Raw genomic sequence first — 14,338 nt, 5'->3', positions numbered from 1 at the left:
TATGTATCCCAGATTTATGTAGCACATTACTGTTAATGGTTGCGCGTTATGTACATATTACTCTGTATTGTAGGTCTTTGGTATTGGTCAGCCAGGAAGCAAAGCTCTCAATTTAAAAGAAGTGGATGAATTGGTTTCGAAATTGAGTTTTTAATAGCAAACTGACTCAGCTTATGAACAATATAAGAGTTTTAGTCTTTTACGAGTATATAAGATGTAGCGAAGGATTGCAGCAAAAATCACAATAGTTCATAAATTGGTTTGGTCATCTGGGGGAATAGAACTTAGCAATCACTAAGTTTGGTTGTCTTGTTTGATGCAGTCGTATCATCTGCAATTGAATGCTCTAAATTTCCCCATTTTATTTGCTTTTACATTTCCGAATCTGATGAAAGAGGTGATAAGGTTTCAGAATTCAGAAGCTATTTTGATATATTGTGTTAGGTGTCCAAACAGATAGAGAAAATTTGGATATTTTAACTATGCATTTAATGCAAGCTGACCTAGCATCAAATTTAGTTACAAATTCATCTGCAGACAGGGTAAAGTACAGGGAGGCGCATCGAATTATTTAATGGGAGAAGATATTAATATATTATACCAACATTTGTGTTCAAAAAAAAAAAAAAAAAAAAAAAAAAAAAATTGCGACAAGAAACTAGTATCAAATTGTCTTGAGCAAAGCTTGAGGACCTGAGGATGGGTTCAACTGTCTTTGACAAACACATCTACAGCTTGAGTACATTTGCTTCTATGTCCATACAATGAAGATTTGACTGGCAGCAGCTTCCAAAGCAAGACAGTCTTGTCAACTCAAGCAATGCAGCGCCTTCTGGATTTAGCACTCTATGATAAAAGCTGTTGTTTGTAGGTGAATGATTGCCAATCAAAACAAGGCTCTGATCACACCTTTATGATGAAGATGATGAGATCTTAGTCCAGGATGTGATGTGGTGTTCCTGATATTGAGGATTTTTACTGCCTTCTTATCTGCTCTGCACAGAAAACGCCACTAGGAAAGTAGTAAGGAAGCTGGGGATAGTTTTAATAAGATTGGGGAAAATATCTAGTGCCAAAGACAAAGCTGATTAGCACAAAATACTGACAGCAAAGTGCCACAAGTACTCTAGAGTCTAGTCCTAGAGCTTGATTTTTCATAACAAGCATCTAGGCATAAGCAATCTCGAGTACCAAAATTATTCAAGTTATATGCAAGCAGTGTATAGTTGAAAAGGCCTATACCAGAATAGCAATGTTACCGCCAGATTACAGAAGTTGGATTTGAGATGGATAGATATATGTAGTCCAATTAGCACAATAAACGAGGGCTTAATGAAAATTATCCAAACAAAATTCAAATGCGAACCTAACTCTTATCTTATTTGTTAATATATGATGTTGATACTTGATAGCATTGGTTTTATCTTACATGCCACTCTTGTTTTTTTCAACATGTAATTAAGTTTTAAACAATATTTAGGATTTTTTGACATTTGCTACCACCTAAAACGCCTCACTTTAGAGAAAAAAAAAAAAAAAAAAAAAAAAAAAACGCCTCGCTTCAGATTTGCTACCGTATTAATTTTTATTTTTTTTTACTTTGCTACCACCTAAATTAGAGTTTGTTAGAAATCACTACCACTTGACGGAATCCGTTAAGTTATTAAAAATTAAAAAAAAATAAAAGAAAAAAACCCAACCTCGCTGCCAGTCTGCCACCCCTCCCCCCTGCCGGCGGCCGACGACCGGCGACCTCACCCCCCTCCCTTTTCCCCACCCACGAAGCCAACCCCCCCTCCCTTTCCCTCACCCACGAAGCCGACCCCACCACCCACGAAGCCAACCCCCACCGAAATCAGCCCCCGTCGGCCCCTCCCCCACCCAAAAACCGACACTCCTAACCCTAAACCACCAGCCCGAAACCACTCTTAACGGGTTTTAGGGTTTCGCTCATGGTGGTTTTTGGGTGGTGGTTTAGGGTTAGGGGTGGCCGAAAAGTGTAGGAGAAGGGGAGGGGGTCGATTCCGGTGGAGGGAACGGGGAGGGGGGCTGAATTCGGTGGGGGTTGGCTTCGGTGGGTGGGGGGGAAAGGGAGGTGGGGTTGGGTTTGTGGTGGGGGAAAGGGAGGGGGGTTAGCTTCGTGGGTGGGGGAAAGGGAGTGGGGTGGGGTGGCTGGACGGTGGTTCGACCCCTCTGACGGAAATTGTAACGGTGTAAGGTATGGGGCAGTAATTTCTAACAAACTCTGTTTAGGGTGGTAGCAAAGTAAAAATAAAAAAAAAAATTTAATGGGTAGCAAATCTGAAGCGAGGCATTTTAGGTGGTGGCAAATGTCAAAAAATCCCAATTTTTATTGCAATTTTAGCCCAAGCTTATTCATTTGCACCACACCAAAATTTAAAAAGTTCCCTTTCTATCAGACATTACAGGGGAGTGGAAGGCTGGAAGCAGTAAATCTCTTTACCTCTGCATAATTATTACCCTTGTCGCTGTAGACTCTGGAAAACTAAATCCACTTCATATTTTAAAGTACTTGTAGCCAAACTCTGAATTAGTCATCCCCTCTTCCCAATCACCCATTTTACGACCACCAAAAACTACCTGCTGGATACCAAGATACCTGCACCAGATGAAACATTGCTCAATACGGAAATAATGAAATAATGATGTCAAAACTTTATATGACAAAATCATTAGAATCTATGATGGTTTAAGACTTTAAGTCACAAATTTGCTAAAAGCTTAGGTAGAAATCTTACTCTGAACTTAACACCGTTAAGCAATTCAGCAGAACATCGATGGCAAAAGCATCAGCTGTTCCAAGGTCTACCCTGTTAAAATCACAAATTGAAGATAATTAGCATTATAAGCTATTTCAGATATTTAGGTAGAAGTACGCCAAGAGAGCCTACAACTCGTACCAAAATCGGCCCCAGTTATCCTGAAATTCAACATCACTAATATCATGGAATGAAGAAGGCATCACTTTAAGAGCTTTGTCAGCATCATACAGGGGGTCATACTCCATTGAGGTACCCGCCAACTAGAAGAGCACAAAAGATTTTCAATTAATACAACCTCATCAGTGAATCTTAATACAGCAAATTTAATGCTTTGAGATCATTGAAAAGATAATAATTCACTATAAACGTGATAGCTGATGAATGAGAAGCTTTCATGCTTTGATTGGTTCCTTCCCCTCGAGTCTAGATAGTCAAACAGGAGGGGAGGATAATGATGAAAGTAAAAGGGACAAAAAATTAACCTTTTCTACATCCTTTCATACTAAGACAAGCATGAATGTTTTTCAAGAAGTAAAAGATTAATTACCAGTTTACCACTCTTCATATTCCAAGAGTAATCTTACATCCAGAGAAAACAAACTACCTCCCTTAACAAGTTTGTCATATACTTGTATCACTCTTAAACAATGGTTTTGTCAACCAGGGTTAGCTTCACCTTTCTACTTCTGGGTCAATACTTAAGTTCACTCAAACAGATGTATGATAAGACGTAGGATTGATGTGTCATAGAAGAAGAAGAAAAAAAAAAAAAAAACTGTGCTTAGAGCATCTTGGCTTCAAAGTAGCAATGAACAACATGCTCAGCAGCAAAACCAGGATTTTAGGAGGAAGCTTGCAGCTTCAGCACACACAATTTAAATTTTGTACAGTTGAAAGTGTATCATAAATTAAGAGATTGAAAACAGATGGTGAAAACTAAACCATCACAATTCACAATCTCTCAGGTTTTTAGTCAGTGCCAAACTTAACAAATCATTCTATAATCTCTTCTCCCATGGTTAACTATACAATGCAGGTCGGATGAGTAAAGCCCAAGCAATTAGCATACTTGTTTTCAATATACGTGCTTGTGAAGTCAGTATGCATGCTTGAGAAATTACTAAAATGCCCAAAACAAAAAAACAAAAAAAAAAGAAAAAAAAAGGGAGTGTCAAGACAGAGTGATAGACCACTTATAAAGTACATATCCAGCCAACTATTTCAGATATCCTAAAATGCATGTTTAATCAATTCAAGTAGCTGTCTTTTTGTGAAGAAAGCTCCAACAATGAGCATTTCTTTTACCTTCTCATCTTCATTTTGCATGCACAAATTGGAGGAAAGATCCTTGAAGTTAACTACTGCAAATAGTAACCAATCTAACCACAATTACCAACTCATCATTGTGGAAAAACATCAAAATTTGCTGCTTCTCTGATTTTTTGTAGAAAAAGTAATAGAACAATTTTAAGAAAAACACATCCACTTTCAAAGGCCAGATTAACCAATATTGCCTTATCTTTCAAGTCACAATTAATTTGTACATGTAATCCTAAAGTCTGATAACGTAAATTCTATCTCGAAGTAATACACAAGGAATGAAGGTCGCATAATTAAAAAATCTGATTATAACTATCAACACCAAACCAGATGAATATACACACAATATGAGATTTCAGAAACCTCACACTCACACCTCTCCAAAAGAAGGAAAAATTGAAAGGGAATTACCTGTAAATTCGAGGAATTAAAAGCCCCTAAGCGTCCCATTACATACCAAGCTTGAATAACCTAAGATATTGACAACATTAATGAGTTTTAGATAGCAAAAATAGTGCATGTGAGAAGCATCTGGGAGAAGATGGATTCACACAGCCAAATGCTAAGGTCCAGTAATTTAGTGACAAAAAATATCACTTACACTTCCAAACAGATCGACATCTCGATCGGAAGGTGATCCAAATAGTTCCACCCAGATGTACGAGTCTAGAGGATTGAAGCTGCCAAGGTTCAGGGACAGTAAGAAAAGTGATAAAGGAAAACAACAACAGACATACAAAGCCAAAATTATTATCATAGAAATAAACATGAGATGAGCTAAAATTACATTAATATTAACATCTAAATCCCTTAACTGTACTCAGTATATAAAAGAAATAGTCGTAATACAGATATCAGGTATACAATGCCTACTATTCAAATGCTTGCAAATGAAAGTATAACATACTTTATAACACTATACATGTGTAAAAAACTAAAAAAAGCTACAAGTTCCCATTGACTACAGAGTATCTTCAATAAGACAATAGATCATATCAAAGGTTCAAAAGTCAAAACTGTGTGACAGCTAATGAGCTAAAAGCCTTGTACAAAAGCCAATCAAAGTAAGTTACAGATGCTAGTTGGTTCTTCTTCAATAGAATCTATAAACAAGGATGATTCTTTAGTTAGGGTGTAACGAAGTCCTTTTACCCTCTATAGGAATGTGGAAGCATCTTGGTAGTTACTTGATATAAGTTTCAAGCCGTATCTCTTTTACTTTACTTGATATAAGTTGGGTAGAGCTGCCCTCTACCCCATGTTGCTTATTTAGAAGGACAGCACTATTTTATGAGGGTCTCCTACACGTAGTTGTATGAAGGTGTCAAGCAGTATCTCTTTTATTTTTAAAGAAAAAATCATCTATATTTGTGTCACAAGTTCAAGCTTGAGTCAAAGAAAACCTTTTCAAATTACTTCCCCATCTAATATTTTTACTGGTTTTTACCCCCAGTAAAAAAAACTATCTTCTTAAGAAAGACATCAATATGAGCACAATTAGCAAGTGTTATAATAACTAATCATAAGTTTCCAAAATTGCCCTCATTAACACGAGTTCCAATCAAAGTTAACTACTTCCTCCGTTATCTATTAATTGTTACATTTCCCTAACTTAGAAGTTTTATATTATTCTCTCTATCTCCCTCCTACTTAAAATGTATGTCTCCCCTACATGTAGCAATTATACATTCTTTTCGGGAGGAAAAAAGTTTTGGGACATCTCAAAAAAGAAAAAAGTGTAAAGCAAAGGATGAACAAAGTATTATTTATCTACGAAGTATAAATTAAGTACAGCAAAAGACACAAGCATGGAGATAATTCTGGAACAAAGCTTTTAACTTACTCTCTAAAGCTAACTTTGAAGGCAAGGACAGAGCCTGTCTTGGATTTTTTGATATCTCGCCCCTTCTTCCTTACTCTTTCCTCAACCTTTTTAACAATTTACAATACATTAGACTTTCCTTGACCAAAACAAGATATTAGCAAAGACTAACCTAATAATACCAAAATAAAGTTGTCCAAGACATCCCAAATATCCATACTTATTTAAAAATTTGAAAGACAACCAAGTAACATGTTTTGGTTCTACAAGTCTTTGTGATGTACATTACTAAAGTGTTCCATTTAAATTGGAAAACAAGCAGACCAGCAGTTAGCAGCTTTAACTAATGCCAAGGGACTTACTCCTTGATCATCAACAATTGAGACATAGGTCCAATTCTGTAAGTTAAGGAAGCATTCCACAAGTTTCTTATTGAAGGGAACTGATATTTGTTCTACAATTTAGGGTTATTTCCTTACACAAAAGGCAACAAACTTATGGACAAAAAATCCAATAACATAAACACATTAAACTTCATTTGTCGAGGATAAAGCATTAAAGATCAAAACATGTATCCTCACATTAATACAAACTGTTTAAAGCAACAATTTCATATTAATACTCTTCCCATATATTTAATTATCATTTATATTTACTCCAACCCAACATAGATGTGATAAACATCAACTCCCTCCACCCAAAATTAGTTTATCACATTGTCCTAAACTCTCATAATACAGAATTTGACATGTCCCTATACAAAAGTAGTGTTACTTTCACCCTATACAGAATTTTAACCGTCAATTATCAAATTAGAAAAAAATGAAACACCAAAATCAATTTAAAACATTACAATTAAATTGTTCATCACACGAGCTCGAATGCTAGTAGCAAGCACGGAGTAATACAAAAGGGCTAGAATCAGAGAAAAAGAAGAGTACCCTTTTGCGCATGAGTTCAGGATTACCAATACTATCCCCAAGAACTGCTCTAAGCTCTACATCATTCTTACACGCATCTTCCAAAACCCTGCTCATCATCAAATAACCCCATTACAATTTCAACCAGTATGTGGCCCGGGCAATGCCCCGAGTTGTTTCAATGTCACATTATACTATTCAATTTATAACATATAAACTTCGTAACGAAAATTAGCAAACAAAAGAACATAGGAGTTTAGAGAAAAGTAGAAAATTACTTAGCCCAAGAAGGGTAATTATGGAGTCGGTCATGTTCTCTTCTGTGCTTCTCTTCACGCAATTTGACGAGCCTTCTTCTTCTAGCGCTTGTTCCAGACGCTTTTGCAGAAGCTTCAGCCTTTCTCTCTCCTCTTTCACCGTCATCTTCATCTAAGCTGTCGACTGAAGCTGAAGAAGAAGCTTTAATGGCGGTGAAATTGGTAATTGGATTACAGAGGATAAGAGAGGAGGTCTTCTTCCATGGAAGATTGGGAGTGCCGCCATTTTTAGAGCAAGATGAAGGTGGGAAAGTATGGGGGAGATAACAAGAACAGCCTAATGTTTGCATATTTTGCTCAAGTTTTGTTGCGAGTTTGCGACATGGTGTATTGAACAAGGTGTTGTTTAAGTTTGTATGACAATTGGTTTGATGTAATTGGTTTGATGTGCGGCGCCGGCTATATTTGGCCGAAATATCTAATGCAATCGTTGTATTCCACAAGTATAATAAACGAAGTACATAGTAACTAATTACTCGATCAACAAGAAAATTATATATGTGTTAATGTTTTGAATAGTGGTAAATGAAAAATGATTGAAATATGTAGACCAACTTTCTAAAATATTGCATAAAGTATGTTCGCTAGTTTTATTTAGCATTGTACAAAGATTGCATTATTGGTAGTTTGTCTTAGCACTATAGCAAAATTCTTAGAAGATCACATATTTAGTTCATCTTCCACCATGCACCCCAAAGGTCTATTTTACCAATTCTGTATTGTCATTGGATAATTTGTAGATGGTATACATCCTTTGTAGTTTGTACACGAAGTACACCTCTACCATCTCCTCTATTTTTAAAGTTCAAATGTTCAATTTGAAAAAGACCTCTGCATATCCTGGTGCTTTCTAAATCCTTGCTATGATGTTACAATCCACCCTTGACTTCATAAAATTGGAACATTTCCTTAATATCAAAATCAATCCACAGAAAAATAGCATACAGACACTGTACATGATTATAAAACTGTAACAGAAACTTCTCTTCAACGTGCCATATCAGAAGCAACAGAATTCTATCACATTAATGAAAGCCATAAGTCATTACGGATAGCACACGTAACTTTACAACTGAGTAATTAAAAAAAATGAGGGCAGTGTGAGGAGACGAAAAAATTAAACAGGCTTAAGATGCCAGAGGTAGTCGCCACTCATAACATTGTAATTTTCATCACCTCTATTTAAGATCCATGCCTTGATTGAGAATTGTCTCCAGAACTATGTGAAGAGAACAGGTTAGGATATGTGAATTCTGGATCGTCATCCATTGATGGTATTCTCTGAGGCTGATGAGGGTATGGGGCCTCTTGTTTGAAAGCATGCTCTCCAGGTGGATAGGAATCAGACTCCAGACTAGCTTCATCACTAGTAGCATGTTTTAAACCATTTGCATTCTGGTCATTTCCAAAGTGTTCACCAGAGACCCAAGGATTGGAAACATCATCACCTGAAGCATTTCTGTCATCCAGTTGTAGTTTTTCAGTTGCAGCTGACAGATTATCGTTACTAGCATGAAATGGATTCTCAACATCACTATCAGAGGACTGGATGCCACTCTTACTCTTGGAAAATTCAGAAATTCTGGCCTCTGCAAGACTAGCAGCTGAGCGAGCGGCTGCTGCAGCACGTTCAGCAGAATCAGCAGCAGCATTGGCTGCTGCTAATACATCATGAAAATTTAAGTAATCATCAATTTTGGCTTTTGAAGCCATTGAAGGTGGTGGGGGTGGACTGCTTTCTTTAACAGGAAGTGATGCTGATGGCAAAGAGGATGGGGGTGAAATGAAGGGCAAAAACTGTTTAGTCTCCCCAGGAGTGGCTGAAGACTTGGGGGGTTCATGCTTGGCAGACCATAAAGTGTCTTCGGGATCAATGTTAGACTGTTGCAACGGGAAAGAATGTATCTCACTTTGCGGAGGAGGAGCAAGTACTTCTGCATCGGCATTTGGCCTCAGTGATCCCTTGGGAACTTCAGGAAACTCTAATTCGTCAAAACTTTCTTCAGATCCAGAAGGCTCAGCAGCACTTTCTTGAACTGAAGTAGATTGCGAAACTTCATCCTGTTTTTCTTTTGGAAGTGGAACTTTGGAGCCACTGACAAACTGTCTCGGTCCATTCTGCAGAGAACAAAAGCATCTATCATAATCAAATAGCACAAAAGAATATGAGTATTTCAAAAGTCTGCAGAGTATAATACTCACCAGTAAATCTTCATGGGACTTGAAAAGTTCAGACTCTGAAGGAGATGGATCCCATTCTAATTCATGCTCTTCGGCAATTTCTTTCAGCAACTTCAATTTCTTTTCCGCAGATGGAGCACGGACAGACAATAGCTCTACCAACTGCACCGTGATTAAAAAAGCTGTTAAGATTCTTGTACATGTGTAGCAACTAGAAAGTCCTCATTCATATAAACCACAACAACAACAAAAAAAATAAGACCTGCCGATTAACACCACAATCCGGCATAAGCTCTGTAGCAGCTGCAACGAATTCTTTCCCATATTTGGCTGCAAATGACATCTGAACTTGCAGCAACTCCGGCAAGTCTGCACATCTCGGTGCAGCAAAACAAATACTAGATATGGCCTCTTTCAAGTCTAGTGGACATTCCCTGAAAAAAAATATTAATAGGTATCAACAACCAAAACCAGATGGCTTATAAAATTTAAGAATGCTAACAAAACAAAAGCACAAGAATACAAGTATTATACTCAAGAAACATAATCTCATGTTATGATTCTAATGGAACATACAGGATAATAACGGAGATGAATGCATCAACAGCTATGCTTGCAAAGTCTAGAATGAAGGATGTCAGCCTGTCAGGGCCATAGGGACAGATACTGACGGCTGCATGGCGCCACGGAAAAAAAAAAAAAACCTTAACAAATTCAGAATCCAGAGAACCACTTTAACATCTACCACAACAGTAATGAGAGCCTAGCATGGGACACGTCATTGGAGTGGGTAAATGGAAGTCTGGTGTACCAAGCCTTACCCCAAATCATGCTAGACTAGAAACAAGGCTATTTATGAAAGCCCATGGAGTATCTAGAAAATATTAAGCAAAAACAATAAGCAATTTCTAAGTAATTTACGCCATTATCACCCACCCGCCTATTAAAAATGATTTTAAGAGATTCCTACTTGTTTGTTTAGCAAGGAACATCAAGGTTGGGCTGGTGCCTGGTTAAATATAAGGATTAGTTACAGCACTGATATTGATTATTGGCAGATGGAGTATCTAGAAAATATTAAGCAGAAACAATAAGCAATTTCTAAGTAATTTACGCCACTATCACCCACCCGCCTATTAAAAATGATTTTAAGAGAGCCTACTTGTTTGTTTAGCAAGGAACATCAAGGTTGGGCTGGTGCCTGGTTAAAAATAAGGATTAGTTACAGCACTGATATTTAGTATTGGCAGATGGATCAGACAAGTCAAGAAAAGGAAGCATTTTCAGAAGTTAAGTTGCTCAGATACCCGATTAGATTGTGCCATTGGAGTTTTCACCAATTTATGAATAGGAACACTAGAGCATGAGTTTGAAGTCCTTAAAAAAATATAACAACTACTCCTATGGCACAAAATCAGTGTTGAGGCACAAAAACAGCACAGCAGAAATTGCTCTTCCATCCACATGCAAAAGAAACTACTCCTATAGCACACAGAGCTATATGTACAATGAAACAATATCCACAAGGGCACAACAGAATAGTAACAACGTCAAGGCCACAAAAACAATAGAGCAGAAATTGCTCTGCCATTCACGTGCAGATGAAAGAAGATCTTGGCATGTAAATTAGAATGGAGGAATCTAAAAGATCATTTGAGTTAAAAAATTTAGTTGGTAGGCTTCCCTGAAAAATTAAATTACAGAAAGGAAATTATGTTTGCCAGAAAGATACTAAAGTCTGGTCTAGATATTTAGACAAAGACAACTATCAAGATTTTCCACAACCCAGTTATCATGCATGCACCTGATGCAATTGGCTCAAGGCCTGCAAAGACGTGGATCTGTCAAGCAGATTAGTTTAATACTAAAGGGACATTGCTTTCAACTGTCATAAGCATTATGAACACAATTATTCATATCTGTATTGACTGTATATAACCCTGTTCATTCTAGCATAAAGAAGATGTGAATACACCATTTAATTTTTTTTTTAAAGGAAAGTGTGAAGAGCCTCATAAGCACACCAAAAGGCTAAAAGTTGTAACTAGAAGAGTAGATCCCCGCCCCAAAAAAGCTCCTCATACCTTTATACCTCCAACCCTAAGCTGAAGGCAGATATCAAGCCTCAACCAACTAATTTTTTAATAAACATCTATACATAATGATCCACAATGAACAAAAAGGTGTGATGATAGCCACAATTGTGAGGAAGTCACTCCTAGGTCATAAAGTTAAGCAAAAAAAAAAGAGCAATACAGAAAAAACAGTGTAAAAATATATAGGCGTATATGTTACAAATGTCCTTCCAATAGGTTATTCATTCACCATTTTATTTGAGTAATGTCCTCCCTCAAGATCATGTGAAAACTCTTCAGCAATCCAAGGGCAATACACTTATACTTATTTCCTTGGAAATTCTCTTTGAATACAAGTCATTTAAATGCTTTTAAAAGATGAGTGCAGAGAGGTGATACACCAAGAGGCAACTTATTTCAGATTGATTACATCCTCCATTCCCCTCCCCCAACCCCCCTACTGATATGAATTTAGATATATGTTAAATAACTATGATCTTCTAAAGAAAATTAAACTTGGAAGTTGGAACCTCTCTTCGATTTAACCTGAAAAGGCCCTATAAAACCATCCAACTGCAGCAAAGATTCTCCATTGAAGTCAAAAATGGCAATGAAGATATGATGACTCTTAGTAAATTGACTATTTAAATTTCCCAAATTCAATGAAGAGAGAATCAAATCTAGGAGGAAGCCTTGGAGCAGAGAGGCTTGAAAACTAATACTTGGAATCAACTACGAGGTTTGTGGCCTGTAAAACAGCATCCTGAACAGGACTTGGTCTGCTTTTTGGTGTTCATTTGTTCTGTTGCAGATTTCTTATCTTCTAGTATATCTCTTATTTGTTCTAGTAAAAATTATTTACTAAACCAAGTAGTAATCATAAACTGAATACAATTATATTCCCATGGTTCCTCTCAACATATAATTTATTAAAATATTTTTCACTACATCTAATGCACTAAATCATAGAATATTTCTAGGACAATTTGCAGACAAGGGGCTTGGTTATAGCCAAATAGCTTAGTGCCCTTGTTTTATCAACATGGTTCAGAGTCAAATGACAACCCAACTTCTACTTGAATAGAGAGAAGGAGGGGCAGGGAAGTGCCCACAGATGATTGGTATCAAGAAGTTCATAGTTAATGATGATGGAATGCCTAAAAGTTAACACGTATGATGAGCATTCAAGGCTAAGGATTTGGTCAGGCGCACCTTTCAGCAAGGACTACATATCTTAAAGTTCAATTACTTCACTGAATTTGATCACATCAATCATAACTACACAGTAATAGTGAACAATAACAATTTTCTTTTTCTTTTACAGTCAGATCTAAGGTGAGTAAGAATAAACCTTTGAGACTCAATAATGGGAAGGCGGACTGCAATTAGCTCACAGAACAATTCGATGATCTCTTGAGCTGCCATCATATTCTCTTCTCTTACTATATGCTCTACCTGAAATACACAATCAAACAATAAGAATGTTCTATCAGTTTATAATTGACATAAAGAGAAGCTAAACAATGTTCTTTTAAGCAACATATAAATCACAAATGCAGCCCAACAACACTAACCCGAATGCGAGCAGTAGCTTCTTGACCAGTCTCAAGAAGCTTCGCAATATCCTTGCGCATTTGCTTAATATGAAGCTCCCTCCGATTCCTCAGCAACTTAATTCTCGGAATCGAAAGTTTCAGTAACGTTTTACTGCCACAAAATTAGACCAAATTTGTAAGAAACCCATCACAGCAAGAAAATTTCTCCAAATTAATGGCATTAAGAAACCCACAAATCATAAGCTCTTATAGAATTCCTAAAACCCACATAAACACCCCACAATTCAGCAAAAAGTCGTCCAAATTCATGAAACAAAATCAATCTTCCCAACTTCACTAACTAAAAATTGGCTTAATCAATACAATAATTAAGCAAAAACAGCAGTTCCTTCATCTGGGTATTTAAGATCAAGAACCAAGAAATGAACACAAGAGAAAATTAGAAGAAATGTTACCATTTAGAGCCTTTAAACCCCTTAGCGAAGAAAGAATCAAGCATCGACATGATCAGATGAACAAATCAAGCTCAACCCAATAATCCAATCACAATGAAAATTAACCTATAAATCAAAAAATTGATGCCCAATTCAATATAATTCAAGTATGAACAGAACAAACAAAAGAACCCCAGAATCCAAAAAGATGTAAGAAATGAAAAGAGGAGAGAGAAAGTGACCAACTATGTTGTTTTGTGCGCTGAAACTTAGGGAATAATAGCGAGACACCGTGTGAAATCCGAAGTTGGATGAGATTTTTAATTGGGATTGTGGAGTAGTTTAAATTGCTTACGAATGAAGGATCCTATCTGAGAGTAAGAAAGCTTAGATGATGACAAGATCACATATAAGCTTGGAATGGTGGGACTATAATCTATAGACTGTACTCGTAAGTCGTAACAAAGACTACAAACAAGGTATCCCCCCGCGAAGCTGCCCGCATAATGCTGCCAACCCTACTGTCTCGAGGTCAATCGACTCTAGGTTCTATTCGTTTACGGTCCGATCACCCTATAAATAAAATGGTTAATGATGATGATTTCTTGTGTAGAACATGTTTTAGTCCAAAATGATAAAATAAAATGTTTTGTAGTGAACCACATAGTCATTGAAATGTTTTGTCCAAATTTTAATTATTTTAAGCAAGTCCAAGGTACTGAAGAGATCAAATAGATGCACTTCATAGCCTGTTACAGTTTTAATCAATTAAACAAAATCTACTAAATATAAGTACACAAAAAAAAAAAAAAAAAAAAAAAAACCCAAGTTGGGTATTTAAGCAAAACCAGAATAACTTTAATGGAGAAATCAATCATGACAATCGACTTTAATGGAGGAGGTCGGGAGGATATTAGTATAACACTCATA

General features: G+C 36.7%; 2 protein-coding genes across 4 annotated transcripts; both read right to left on the bottom strand.

Moving 5' to 3' along the window:
• Positions 1-541: 541 nt before the first annotated feature.
• LOC145595693 (uncharacterized) lies at positions 542-7,499 on the bottom strand. Of its 2 annotated transcripts, none has more exons than XM_081652109.1 (9): positions 7,124-7,499; positions 6,867-6,954; positions 5,947-6,032; positions 4,705-4,783; positions 4,515-4,574; positions 2,922-3,043; positions 2,760-2,831; positions 2,465-2,620; positions 542-995 (listed from the first exon to the last, which is right to left on the bottom strand). In XM_081652109.1, the coding sequence occupies exons 1-8, from the start codon at positions 7,450-7,452 to the stop codon at positions 2,518-2,520; spliced, it is 939 nt and encodes a 312-aa protein (XP_081508235.1). In that variant the 5' UTR covers positions 7,453-7,499; the 3' UTR covers positions 542-995; positions 2,465-2,517. The 2 variants fall into 2 exon arrangements, with proteins under 2 accessions (XP_081508235.1, XP_081508236.1); XM_081652110.1 differs by having other exon boundaries at positions 542-990.
• A 550-nt stretch (positions 7,500-8,049) lies between these two features.
• On the bottom strand, positions 8,050-13,833 carry LOC145595691 (uncharacterized). Of its 2 annotated transcripts, none has more exons than XM_081652108.1 (7): positions 13,651-13,833; positions 13,430-13,534; positions 12,993-13,125; positions 12,770-12,873; positions 9,606-9,777; positions 9,365-9,505; positions 8,050-9,280 (listed from the first exon to the last, which is right to left on the bottom strand). In XM_081652108.1, the coding sequence occupies exons 2-7, from the start codon at positions 13,477-13,479 to the stop codon at positions 8,345-8,347; spliced, it is 1,536 nt and encodes a 511-aa protein (XP_081508234.1). In that variant the 5' UTR covers positions 13,480-13,534; positions 13,651-13,833; the 3' UTR covers positions 8,050-8,344. The 2 variants fall into 2 exon arrangements, with proteins under 2 accessions (XP_081508234.1, XP_081508233.1); XM_081652107.1 differs by having other exon boundaries at positions 13,655-13,833.
• Positions 13,834-14,338: the final 505 nt, after the last annotated feature.

The sequence above is a fragment of the Chenopodium album genome, chromosome 19, assembly GCF_948465745.1.
Source record: "Chenopodium album chromosome 19, dcCheAlbu1.1, whole genome shotgun sequence".
NCBI classification, from domain to species: domain Eukaryota; kingdom Viridiplantae; phylum Streptophyta; class Magnoliopsida; order Caryophyllales; family Amaranthaceae; genus Chenopodium; species Chenopodium album.
Note: the sequence above shows the minus strand (reverse complement) of the source record. Positions and strands in the feature narration are given on the sequence as shown.